General features: G+C 32.8%; 1 protein-coding gene across 1 annotated transcript; it reads right to left on the bottom strand.

Moving 5' to 3' along the window:
* Positions 1-2058: 2058 nt before the first annotated feature.
* LOC110710539 (haloacid dehalogenase-like hydrolase domain-containing protein 3) lies at positions 2059-6591 on the bottom strand. Its single transcript, XM_021888863.1, has 6 exons — positions 6231-6591; positions 5519-5625; positions 3783-3891; positions 3508-3669; positions 3240-3413; positions 2059-2575 (listed from the first exon to the last, which is right to left on the bottom strand). The coding sequence occupies exons 1-6, from the start codon at positions 6492-6494 to the stop codon at positions 2546-2548; spliced, it is 846 nt and encodes a 281-aa protein (XP_021744555.1). The 5' UTR covers positions 6495-6591; the 3' UTR covers positions 2059-2545.
* Between the last annotated feature and the right edge of the window lie 6691 nt (positions 6592-13282).

The raw sequence follows: 13282 nt of genomic DNA, 5'->3' as shown, positions 1-13282 counted from the left end.
GAAGCTGAACTGAACTAAAATGAAATGATTGAAGCTGAACTGAACTGAAATTAAGCTGAAATGAACATGCTCTTAATGTATACGGGTTGATCAACATGTTTATCATAATTTCAAATTATGTTTACTAAACACATATTTTTATGATTGATCTCAAACTTGCATAAATATATTGTTCTCGTGCCCTTTAACTTAATGAAAGGATTCTTAGGGAATTCACCAGCATAGTTCAATTCTAATCTGATTGGTTAGCTAATATATTTTTTTTTTCTTTTAAGAATACTATGTGGACTTATTAATTAATATAGAATGTATGACAATGCATTTTCTTTCTGACCAATTGATCACTCATTCATTTTATATAATTTTTCAAATTTTCGTTCCTTATGTCTTCATAATCTCCTTATTCTACTTGCTATAATAAAATTCAAGTAATGTTGCAACTATTTGTCTCTTTAACTTTTTTTAATTCCAATATCCCTTTTTACTCTTTAATAGTTCACTCCTCCCACATAACTATGTTTTAAAACCTGTAATTGATAAAGTACAAACATTAATCAAAAGTAAAAAAGTTTCCACTAATATGAAACAAAAACAATATATGGATTATGTGAGGATGACCCAAATTTTATAAGCCCATTATTTTGGTGGAGTATTGTACATATTTTAGAGGCTTTTGAAAATAATCAAGCAATGTCATTACTTGCTCTTGATTTCTCTAGAATTTTCTATAATACATGGTTCGTGACTTTTCTAAAACATTATGGATACAAGAATGATGGAGGAATTTCTATAATATTCCATCCATTTCTTCCAAGCTCTATTTACACCTACAAATATAGGTTCGGGGCATTCAATCATTGAATACAACATAGCACAAGAAGCCATACCATACATAAGCCTTCCTATGTACTACACCTCATTGTATTATTTACCTTCTTTAAGAATCCACTATTCTTACTTTGTAATACTCCTTAGAGAATAATATAGAGAGAGTTATATCATAATATAAACCCTTAAAGGGATACTTGTACTCTCCAATTTTTAAATACTATCTCCGTTAAATGTTATGTGCAACTTTGGGGTATTATTTGTGAGATATAAAAAAATTCCAAAGTTGCACATAACATTTAACGGAGATAGTAGTAGAATAAAAGTGTTTATTATTACATAAAAATATAAAAGTGCTCGTTATTGCCTAGGGTGACACTTGGGCGGGTGTTGTTATTATTCTAGAGTTTAAGACTTGAATGTTAGTGCCAAAGAAGTGGTCACTTGTATTGCTATCCTACGATTTCTTTTAAAGTAACAAGTAATAATGGTACCAGAATCTAAGTGCACTATGATATGGAGCTAAATATGTATTGTTTTGTGACTTGTGAGTCATAACCTCATAAGTTTATATCCGTTTATAAGAATGATAAAATAAACTTGTTATAATCATACAATATCTAAAAAGATGGAGCCAGTTGGGGCTTGGGGGTGTCTTACAAGCTACAACAACATAGGTGAATAATAAATAATGGAGTTTGTTTACCTTTGCTTTCTTGTTTTGGTTCGCTTTTATTTTGAACTGCCATCGTATTTTATGGATTTTCACTGTAAATTTTGAGAATAATGTCTCCAACTTGGGTTCAGTTACTGACAGCTCTCTTTTTGAATGCACAGTAATCAACCAGATTTGATTGTGTGTGAAGCTTGATTTGAGTATGCGATCTTGATGTACATGTAATTAAGACATTTCGCAATTATTAAGAATGTTGTATTCAATTATTCAAAAAAAAAAAATGTTGTGTTCAAATTGCAAATTCTCTCCTATTGGCTAACTGAATACCTAAGTAGAATTTCATGTGAGATATTCTTTTTGGTAGTCAACTAAATGATCGCATAGTGTTTCTATTTATTTAAATGTATGTAAGGTACTTTGGTGAGATCGTCTAACATACACTTTTGCTGAGACTGAGTAATACATTAGGTCGTTAGCCAATTTGTGCTTTTGGCTTTTACATGCATGTTGCAAGTAAGAAGTGTTGGGAATATGCACATCTCAAGTCCCAAATGGAAGAAATAAGGAAGAGAAAAGCTCTTTATTAATGAGATGTTCACTACACTAGTATACGGCCTTTTAGAAAGGAGCCCAAAAACAAAACCGTTGTTGCCTGTCCGTTGATCAGTTTCCAATACAGTTTATGTCCCAATTATTATCAAACTATAATACAACAGACCCCTCCTGACAATGGATCAATCATTAGTGAAGCTTCGAAGTTGATCACGCTTGTCAATCCATCTATACTGCGCTCTATGTTATGTTCCTCAACCCTTTTCATTTTACCATTTATATTGATGACACTCATTACATACAACTTAGAAGTTATACAAAATCCTTTTTACAGGCTATTTGGTAACATAAACATATAGTCTCCTCTGAAGTCCTGTTACCAGGTATATAACACCAATCGTACAGCTCCTAAACAAGGGAGAGCGAAAGAGCTTGCGTCTTTTCCAAAAGCCCGACAGAGTTGCAGCAGATAAAAAACATCCAGTTTGCTTAGATTTGGACGCCAATTCTTTGAGCAACCTGAATCCAAAAAAGTCGGTTTTAGAAGCAACATACTGTATGTGGATTTCATTGCTGTCTATTTCCCTATCATATGGTCCATATGAATAAATTTTCCCTACCTTTTCTTTTCTAAGCTTTTCCCAAAGTTAACCCTTTAATTAAAGGAAAGCATACCCTCCACAAGTGATATGTCTTTATCAGATTGCAAAGTCTTGCTTGAATTGAACATATTGAATAATTGATAACTTATCAAAGTCCAATAGCATTTTAAATTCAATTTTTTTTTTCTCCTAAAAAATCTAAAATCTTGTGGATATAACATAGTCTTGCATTCATGTGGATGGAACGATACGCCGCACCATAACTCATCCTTAACCACAAACAATGGAATTTGTAAATTATTAAAGATATTGTTTTGTCCATTTTAAAATATAGAGGAAAACATAATTGTACAAACGACTAAATTAGCATATTGAATTATTTTTTTTAGTAAGGTTATTCTTTGAGATTAGGACCCATACCCTACCTGTCAATTCCCTTTTTTTTTTTTGGTTCTCTACTTGTTTAACCTCCCTAATCTCCGCGTTAATCTCATATGTTATTACACCGTTATGTTTTCTAGGACTGAAATAAAACTAGACATGGAGTTAAGGAATTAGTGACACATTAGAAGAGCAAATACCTCTTGGAAAGAATGGACCTCGCTTCCCCAAAGCCACGCGTCACAGCCTGCATCTCTAGCACCCCATATATCGTTTCTACGATCATCACCAACATGAACAGCATCCTCTGGGTTTACACCCAGAAGATCACAGGCCTTCAGAAATATTGTTGGATTTGGCTTCTCAGCAGCAACCTGTTTTCAATATTTCACAGAGATGCACTTCTATCAGTAACAGTAAAATCACATTTAGTGAACATTAAAAAGGCAAACCAATAAGCCTTCTTACTTCAGCTGACACAGCCATAGCATCAAACCAATGCTCGCAATCCAGAGCCCTCAGTAGAGGCCTTAACCGAGTATCAAAGTTTGAGACAACAGCCACTTTTACACCCGCATTCCTCAGAGCCTGAAATACTTTCCCTGCATTCGGGTCACAAAGCTGCCATGCCTGAAATTAAATACATAACATCAGCATTGATCCCAAACACGCGTGTAAGTTAGACTATACACAATTAGACACAGAACAAAAGAGCACTAAACTGATTAGTTCCCTTAACACACCTTCTCAGTCATAAAGTAGTTGTATAGCTCTTCAAAGTACTGAGCATTCGAGCAGCCTGTGGAAGACGAAACAATGTATTGCCAGAATGGTCTGCCATCATCGACGTATCTGCACAGAGAAGGTTCATCATGATTAATCCCCGTACTTCAACTGGTTAAACATACTATTTTCATCTTTAGTTAATGTAATCATTGTAAACATCCATCACTGTCATAAAATGGGATATCAGGACCACAATGCATAGTGTTGCAGCCATCAAAATCCACTTATAATGTAACTTTTGCCTTTTGTCAAATTAGAGTTGTTTAATTATCAAAGAAGTTTCTTCCTTTTATGTATTTTAATCTTAATCATGAAAAACTTGAATTATAATATAGATAAGAACGACAATAATTCCACTTTTAGTTGAATTTTAGAGGTTCGGGATACAATGACATCTGACATGTACAATTACAATTCAAGGGACATAATATAAGCCTTCTTTTTACCATGTAATCAAGTTTTCATCAATTAGTAGTATATGAAAGTAAATTGACTAATGAACTATTGAATTACATCCAATGTCCAAACTTAGGATAGATTAGAACTTAACTTTAACTTTTTTCAAACAAAAGGGAGGGCAAGAGGGGGCTACCGGGATCAGATTCAAGAATAGGGAGGTAACGGAAAGCTTCCGTGGTACCTCCTTCCTAGATCTAGCGAATTTTATTCACACTCGTACTGTTTAAACAACGGTGTGTAAACACTACGAGTGTGAATTTTATTCGAATATAGCAAAATCAAAATCGAATGGGTGGCAACTTTTCGAATATGTACCCTAGATCGAATAGAATAAAGTTATCCAAGGTCTATCAAGTAGTGTGACAAAGGAATCAATCAACATTATTAACACTTTGAAGATTCCTCTTTCTTATAATTAGTAACAAAGGAATCAAAATCATCCATTAATAAGAAGTACTCCGCAACAAAAGGAAAACAAGTTCAACTGTCCACATGTGGCATCAAATAAATTAATTAAGTACACTGCTACCGTGAATCTTGCAGAAGAACTTGTTACGGGTATACTTTATTCTTTTTAGCCAGTTTCACATCTTTCCAACTACATTTTGGATAAGGTTTCACGAACGCGAAAATCGATGATAAAATGATAAATAAACTACGGAGTACCAATTAACATTAGACATTGATACGTACCATGACCTAACGTGTTAGAGTGTTAGTAACCCTCACACTTCTCTTCCATTATTCGAAAGGGAGGTTAGCAGTGTCGCATTTCAAGGATCAACCAAACATTTTCCGAAAATATAAAAATTTGAGGAATTCTTAGACTCTAACTGTTAGAGTCATTTCAGCACACGTTAATTATATCGATACCCAAAACAATTTTATATTCGTTTGTATCATTGAATAAGGTGGTTGGTATCATGGTGATACTATCTAAACTATAATGAAATACCAACATGTGTTATGACATTATTTTTTTCAAATATGGTAAAAGTAAATGGACTATTAGAGGGGTTAGAGTCCTAGAATTCCTCTAAAAATTTGTGTATACGTGCTGTATTGTTTATTAGCACACAGAATTCAGATATATGGTCCACATGAGTCATGACACATCAATAACAAAAATTGTAAAATAAGAAGAAATATTTCAAAAAATAAATGTAATGAAATACAGTAAATTAAATAAATTCATTACTGTATATAAGAAAGAAAAAAAAAATAAGGGAAATACCTGAGACGTGATCTTCCCCAAGGTTGACCATAAGCCCATCTGTATCTATTCAATATTTCATCCTCTGAATATTTCACTCCATACTTTTCTCCCATCTGCCTGTATATCTGCATCCAATTACATTACTCTTATAAATCATCCAGAAAATTAAAATAAATAATCAAAAATGTAATAAATTAAAAATTACTTTTTTTTAGGCAATAAATTAAAAATTACTAATGATAAACATTAATCTAATTTGTACCTAATAATACAACACCTAATTATTTCTTTAGTCCATTTTCAATAAAATAGTCACCAATAATGCAGCACACTCACTAATTATAAAAAAAATGCTACTCATATCTCATGACCAATAATTTAGACGGGTTTTAATTTTTTTAAATGCAAATTACATTAGTTAATCATAATGTCTCATAAATATCTTAACACACTTCATGTGTTAACAATGATTTGCAATGCCTTAGCTTTGTGACTAGTGTGAAACCCATACATTATAATGCTTAAAATTGTACCAAATGTTATGATCAATCAAATAAAAACAGAGAAAGTATAGTACTATAACAAAATTGTATAGTACAATCAATGGAATTGTAGTCCTAGTACGTCTAGGCCAGGGTCCGTGCTCACGGACCCTGGCCTAGTTGGAAGTAAAACTTGATGAATAGAATACCACGAATGGCGAAAGCATAGTACAATATAAGAAAAAGACCTGAGCAGTGGGTTGAGCAGGGACAAGGAGAGTGCCAACAGCATCAACAAAAAGAGCTTTATGAGTAATATTTCCACCATACAATGACTTCCTATAATCTTCATAATCTTTCAACCAAAACCCCATTGATTTTGATCCCACCTCCGTCGCTGTCGCCGCCGCTGATGATCCCCAGCATTTTTGTTGGCCTAAACTTGTGTTGATGATGCTTTTGCTGCGGCTTCTCTGTAGTATTTGTGAGATTATTTTGTTTCTTACAACCATTTTTTTTTTTTTTTAGAGAATTTGGTTGAAGTTTTCAGGGAATTATATTTATCTCTCTGTTTTTTTTTTTTTTTTTTTTTTTTTTTTTTTTTTTTTTGTGCTAAGAGTTATTATGGTTGTTTTTGAGAGAGAAAGCTAAGGGAAGAAAAACAAATGGTGATCTAAGGAACAATAATATAGGCTGTTAGAAAATAAAATGGCCTTACAAGTGCAGTGGTATTACGAAAATGCCCTAGGGATTGAAGTGGATAAGTTTTTTCTATTTTGTTATTTTTACTTAGCTCAATTTTTGACTTTTGTACTAGTTACGTATTCTTCTTTGACTGACTTTTTGTGATTTATATACTACCTCTATTATATATATCTGCAATGATTAGACATTTTTTCTCTCTACTTTATGTCAAATCGTTACAAATAATATATAACGGAGGTAGTATATTATATGAGAAATAACACAATGCTATGAGATCTTATTAGAATTGTCTTAATAAAAATTATCGTGACTAATATCTAACTTTTGTACTTTGTAACTTTTATCTATTATTAAAAGCTTAGGTCTGGTTTAATTCACCTTATTTTTACTTATTTCACAAAAATTAAGTTCAAATCATATCAGATCAGAAAAAATAAGTTCAAATCAGATCATCATTTTATGTACAATTTTTATCGCTAATTATCTTTAATTCTGTAATGAAAAAAATATGAAAAATACATATTAATAAAATACACATTATTACGAATCTAACCAGACCCCACTTGATATATTTTTTCTTTATAGATTATCGTACAATTAAGGTCAAAGTTTTGGTCAAATTAGATAATCAGACTAAATCAGATTAGACCAGATCAAATCAGACCAACAAAACTAAGGTGAACCAAAAGAAGGTCTTAATTTATTAATGGCTAAAGTTGTCTATTATTAACAAATAAGATACAGTAAGTAAAATAATTGAAGAAAAATATATTATTAAAACTTAATGCATGACATTAAATGCTATTTTAATTGCATAAAATAAAGATATTTTGTGAATAACTACCTTAAATAACACAAGTTTTGCAAATAAGGTAGTTCCCCACAAATTTTGACCATAGTATAACAATTGTACTGTTAGCATCAGTGTTCGAACATGTAACTTCATATTCATTAAAACTTAACTTTTACTAATAATGTGAGAAACCATCTTTTTAAAAGTGTTGTAGTAAATCACTTCATAAAAAATAAATAAATAAATAATAAAAAAAAAAGACAACATTGACCATTAACTCCGACATTGACTATCCAAAGCAACTTACGGTACAAATTAAAAACAACCAACGCTTAGTGAACAGTTGAACACTGGAGTTCATGGTCTACATCACATATCGCAACCATAGTCTACAATCTACATCACATCCGAGTTTATATTGTAGCATTTTAATTCAATTTCAAACCCTTTGTTTCATTTTAATTTAAATCAGGTCGACTTTTAAGATTTTCTTCACTATTAACGGCTTAACACCTAACAGATATAATTGATGAGGGTAATTTGGTAAAATAATTCATTGACGGCCTTTAAAACCGTGAAAAGGGGAATAAAAAATAGGAAAACAATTATGTGGCAACCAACGAGCTAGTTATAAAAATCCTTGTCATCAATTATCACACATGCTGTACAAATATTGTATACTTGTAATTAGACCTGGCAATCCTGACCCAAACCCGATAACCCGACCCGAATAACCCGACCCATGACTCGAAATCAACCCGAAACCAGTGACCCGAATTGACCCAAACCCGAATTAACCCGGCCCATACCCGACCCGAAGTGGAACTGATCCGAGCTTGACCCGAAACCCGAAATGACCCAACCCGAAACGACCTGACCCGAAGTTGACCCAATACCCGAAGTTGACCCGATCTGAAAATGACCCGACCTTTAACTTCTTTTAGTAAATAACTAACTTCTTTTAGTAAATAATTATACCCGAATTAACCAGACCCATACCCGACCCGAAGTGGAACTGACCCGAGCTTGACCCGAAACCCGAAATGACCCAACCCGAAACGACCCGACCCGAAGTTGACCCGATACCCGAAGTTGACCTGACCCGAAAATGACCCGACCTTTAACTTCTTTTAGTAAATAATTATATGAAGTATAAGTTATAAAAAGTTTATATTAGGAAATTATACATTAAAATAGACCCAACAACATCTTACATGACTACATTGACTTTCATATAATAGCTAAAAAAGATGGTCAAAGTGAGATGTGTGAATAGTGCAAAATGTCATATCGTTAAGAGTAATTTGTGACGTAGGGAGTATAAGAATAATATAAAGAAATTATTACAACAATGACAATGATAATAAGAGTACGTAGTAAAACAGATCAATAAGAGAGTGAGGTATAACTCAATTAGTTAGAGCATCCCTCTTAGTTTTAGGAGATTCTGAAAGGGATTCTCGGTCTAAACACAAAAAAAAGAAAAAAAAAAAGGTTAATAAAAATCAAACAATTTCTATAATCCATGAAAAAAATAGCCTTAATAAATATAGTGAGTTTTTCGTCAAAAAATAAATAAATAAATATATATACAGATTTGTATTTAACTAGGGATGTCAGTGGGGCGGGTCAAGTAGGAAACCCGCCCCATCCCCGCCCCAATGGGGCGGGGATGGGTCTCGGTTTGGCGGGTGGTGGGGCGAGGATGGGGATAAAAACCATACCCGCCATGGGTGATGGGGCGGGGGTGGATTTTAAGTTGTACCCGCCCCACTTCGTACCTGCCCCATCCCCACCTCATACCCACATCTATATATCTTTTAAAGCAAAATTACATACTTTTATTCTATTTATAAAATAATTACATGAAATACAATATTAATTATAATACTTTGTACGACACTTATATTATAACACAAAAATGTGTATAAAATGTTTTATTTTATAATTCGTATTAATTATGTAAGATTGTGTATTTGAGATACGGATATTAGGTGGATCTTGGGTGAGGATTAGGTGGGTCTTTGGTGGGGATGGATATCCAACTGGGGGGTGGGGTGAGGATGGTTTTGGAGTTGTACCCGGTGGGGCGGGGATGGGGATGAAAATTGGACCCGCCGCGGGGATGGGGATGAAAATATTAGGTGGGGATGGGGATGAAAATATTAGGTGGGGATGGGGATGGGAAGGCCAACATCCGCCCCGCCCCGCCCCGCCCCGTCTCATTGTCATCCCTAAATTTAACCCAATGAATCACCCGAATATGACTCGACTCGAAGTTGACCCGACCCGAAGTTGATCCGAAAATTGGACCTAAAAATTGACCCGACCCAAACTGACCCGACCCAAACTCGACTCGAAGTGTTGAGCCGATACCCGTCCCGACCCAATTATCAGTCGACCCGAAATCACCCCGAAACCCGAAATGACCCGACCCGACCCGAACTTGATGATAACCTTTTGACCCGACTCGACCCATACCCGACCTGAATGACCCATTTGCCAGATCTACTTGTAATACAATAAATGAAGTATATTGTATTTCCTTAGTGGTTAGATTACCCATCCTATTGCCCTATTGGGAATCTGCTGGCTGCTTTTCTTCGCATTCCCACTTCTTATTTGGATTTTAGTACGAGATATATGGGTGATTAGGTTTCAGTCCCCTCCTAGTATATGATTAATATTCATTAAACTGTTGGAACAATTATAGATATACAAATGTGCTTATGAGTTCATATATGAGGTTTATATAATTATATTATGGTAGAAGTTGAGGAGAATTAGTATAAGGATTATACTTGGGGCGTTTGGTATAGTAATTTTAGTTGTAGGAAACGGATTCAATCAAGCGTTTCCAATTCTAGTTGTTTGGTATGTGTTAAAAGTAACAAATACCCTTTCCTAAGGGTAACAAAATCCCCCAATTTGTTACCCTTGACAAACTAGTGGAAACAAAATACGTTTCCTTGCTCAATCACTAACTACTCAAATTGTTTCCATTCCACTAGAATACCAAACATATACTAAAGGTAACGTTTATCATTACCCTTTCCCCTACTTTTTTGAATCTTTTCCGTTTCATTTATAATATTTATACCAAACACCTTCAGAGGTATAGCAAAGCAAGATGTGGGCAAGGGCACCCTATAGGGCAAGCACGAGTGACAATCAAAGGCAAAAATGCTGAATTGTTTTTAAGTTTCTATTGTTGCACAATGTAAAATCATGTATGCTTGATTTTTGTTGTCAGATTTTTGTTGTCAGATCTGTGGGTGTTGGTAACTTTGTTTATACAAATTATTTTTGCTGTATTTTGAGTAGAAATGAAGAATAATGATTTGTTATGGTATTTTTAATTTTGATTAAATACGGAGTATATTGTTTATTCTTGCAATTTGTGTAACCTTTTTTTTTTTTTTTTTTTGGCTAGCATTGATATCAAAGGGTGACTGCTCCTTGCTGATCAGTGTGCTACAATGCTCTTCATTAAAAATTATATTGTTTACTATTATTTTCATTTGGTGAATATAAGTGAAAATAATAGTAATACATCAATTATTCAATTTGTATGGGAAAAATTTCATGTCAATGTCTCGTGTATTAGTTTCATCCTCAAACATATGTTAGTCTTCTTTATTTATTACAGTAGTTTATTTTTTGTACTGTAACCAAATTCTTTAAGGCTACACCTGGGTGCATATTTTGTTCTCATTTTGATGATTGTTATTCATTTAATCATCAAATGAAGAGTAGAAAATAACATTGGGTTAATTAGGTGCACGATGCATTCTGGTGTATATAACAATTTTTATTCTAAGACTGCATTCAATATTTTTTGGCAAATAGTAGAATTATTAAATAATAGATTGAAGGTGAAGGGTATAATTTATTTTGTTTAATGAATAAAGCAGAAGTATAAAAAAATAAGAACACGCCCAAAAGTAAAGAAGGAAGCAAATTCAAAGTGAAATTGTAAGGAGTATATCAAGTATGATTTTCAATTTAATCTAATATGGAGTAATCAAAGAATTATGAATAATGGCCCTCTACATGACTACATATTTAAAATACTATATATTCAAATTCTCTATCATAGTAACCTAATAATTACTAATTAACCAATCAATTAAAAAAACAAGAATCGATTGATTGAAACATCAAATTTATAAATAAACTTTATCTAACTAGACATCCAATAAGATCAATCTTCAAAAAATTCAAGTAGTCGTTTAGTGATTAGTGGCTCTTAGGTGTAGATGGGAAGATCAAAAGTCGTACATGCTTAAAGTCAAGCATCACCACAAATAATCTTTGGAAATTTTGAACTTTTTTTCTTAAAGATACACTATACTTATGTGTGTACAACCATACATGTAACGATTATTATCAAGGATCACACGTCTACTCCCCAATAAGACTTATTACGAGAATATATAATTGGTATTTTATACGAGTATATATTATGTGTAACAGTTATCGATAGATATCTAAATCTTAGTTATCATCAAGTACGATCTTTGACCTCTTATGATAAATCATTGCAACCTTTGGAGTTAGGGCTTTAGAAAGGTGGGAATGAAGAAAGAGTATGAGAGAATCTCAAAACCAAAATTGCATTCGGTTGGATTTGAATATGTAATCTTAAGATTACATGAATTAAAGATTATACTTCGTATATTCTAACATATGCAGTATGAGATATATGTTACACCAATTAAACAAGCTAAGTTTGATTACCATCATCAAATTCATAATACACGCCATATCATAGCCTCATAGGCATAGCAATCCAAATATTTTATGATGTACAATTGTACATACACTAGATTGAAAATTTAATAATGAATCTAAAATTTGTACGTAGCTAACATTTAATTAAATACAAGGGGCAAAACAATTATACTTCATGATAATAATTTATGACCAAATTTCAAATTAAGAAAATAAGGCTTGTGATGCAATCCAATTATATCATTAGTTCAAAAAACCCGTATAAGTTTATTTAATTTTGTTTTATATTATTATATTGGAGTCATTAGCATCATCATTATCATAACCTTGCCGTTGTCATTGTCATTGTCATATAATATCAAAGCAATCAAACTCACTTTTATTGTCATCACTTGAGTCTTAAACTAAGGTTATCACATGGGATTTTTGGATGGAATCAATCGATCTCAGACTTATTCAACAATTATTTCATGTGATGGCGTTGTTCAATATTGATGAATATGTATTTAAATAAATCCACGTGTTTTGTTAATTAAATTAACGTGTTGTGTAATGTATTCATATGCCTTTTGAACATCTCTTGACTCCCTTTCTTTCTCGATCTTGAGAAAATTGAATCTTTCCTCTGTTTAGTTGTACCATTTTGGTTTTTATGTTGGTTAATACACGCATAATTTTTAATATTATATCTTTAATCATAAATAACGTACATAATGAATATGTATATGGAACGTTACTAAGTTAGCGATTGATAATATGAATGAATACGAGTCCAACATTGATTGCAAAATAAAACTTGTGGACAAGATTAGCTAGACCACCATCTACTAAAAGTAGGCGTTTAGTGCCAAAAATCAAAAATACTACGTGAATTTGTATGTGGTTCCTAGTATAGTGAAAAAAATGGGTTGGACACATTTAAGCATCACCACAAATTATATATGAAAACTACTACTTTTACGAAGATTTTGAACTTATTTATGTTACACATTTGACATGACAATGATATATCTTGCTTAATGTCGTTGAGGGACCTTTCTCTATCCTAATCAGTTCACTGAAACATTC

Source organism: Chenopodium quinoa, unplaced genomic scaffold, assembly GCF_001683475.1.
Source record: "Chenopodium quinoa cultivar QQ74 unplaced genomic scaffold, ASM168347v1, whole genome shotgun sequence".
NCBI classification, from domain to species: domain Eukaryota; kingdom Viridiplantae; phylum Streptophyta; class Magnoliopsida; order Caryophyllales; family Amaranthaceae; genus Chenopodium; species Chenopodium quinoa.
Note: the sequence above shows the minus strand (reverse complement) of the source record. Positions and strands in the feature narration are given on the sequence as shown.

What these genes read in the sequence shown, in the direction of transcription:
- LOC110710539 (XM_021888863.1), bottom strand. Translation starts at nt 6,494, where the DNA reads ATGGTTGTAAGAAACAAAATAATCTCACAAATACTACAGAGAAGCCGC. An exon ending in TGGGGAAGATCACGTCTCAG is followed by an intron (nt 3,892 to 5,518) that starts GTATTTCCCTTA and finishes TTCTCTGTGCAG; the next exon opens with ATACGTCGATGATGGCAGAC. An exon ending in ACTACTTTATGACTGAGAAG is followed by an intron (nt 3,670 to 3,782) that starts GTGTGTTAAGGG and finishes ATTTAATTTCAG; the next exon opens with GCATGGCAGCTTTGTGACCC.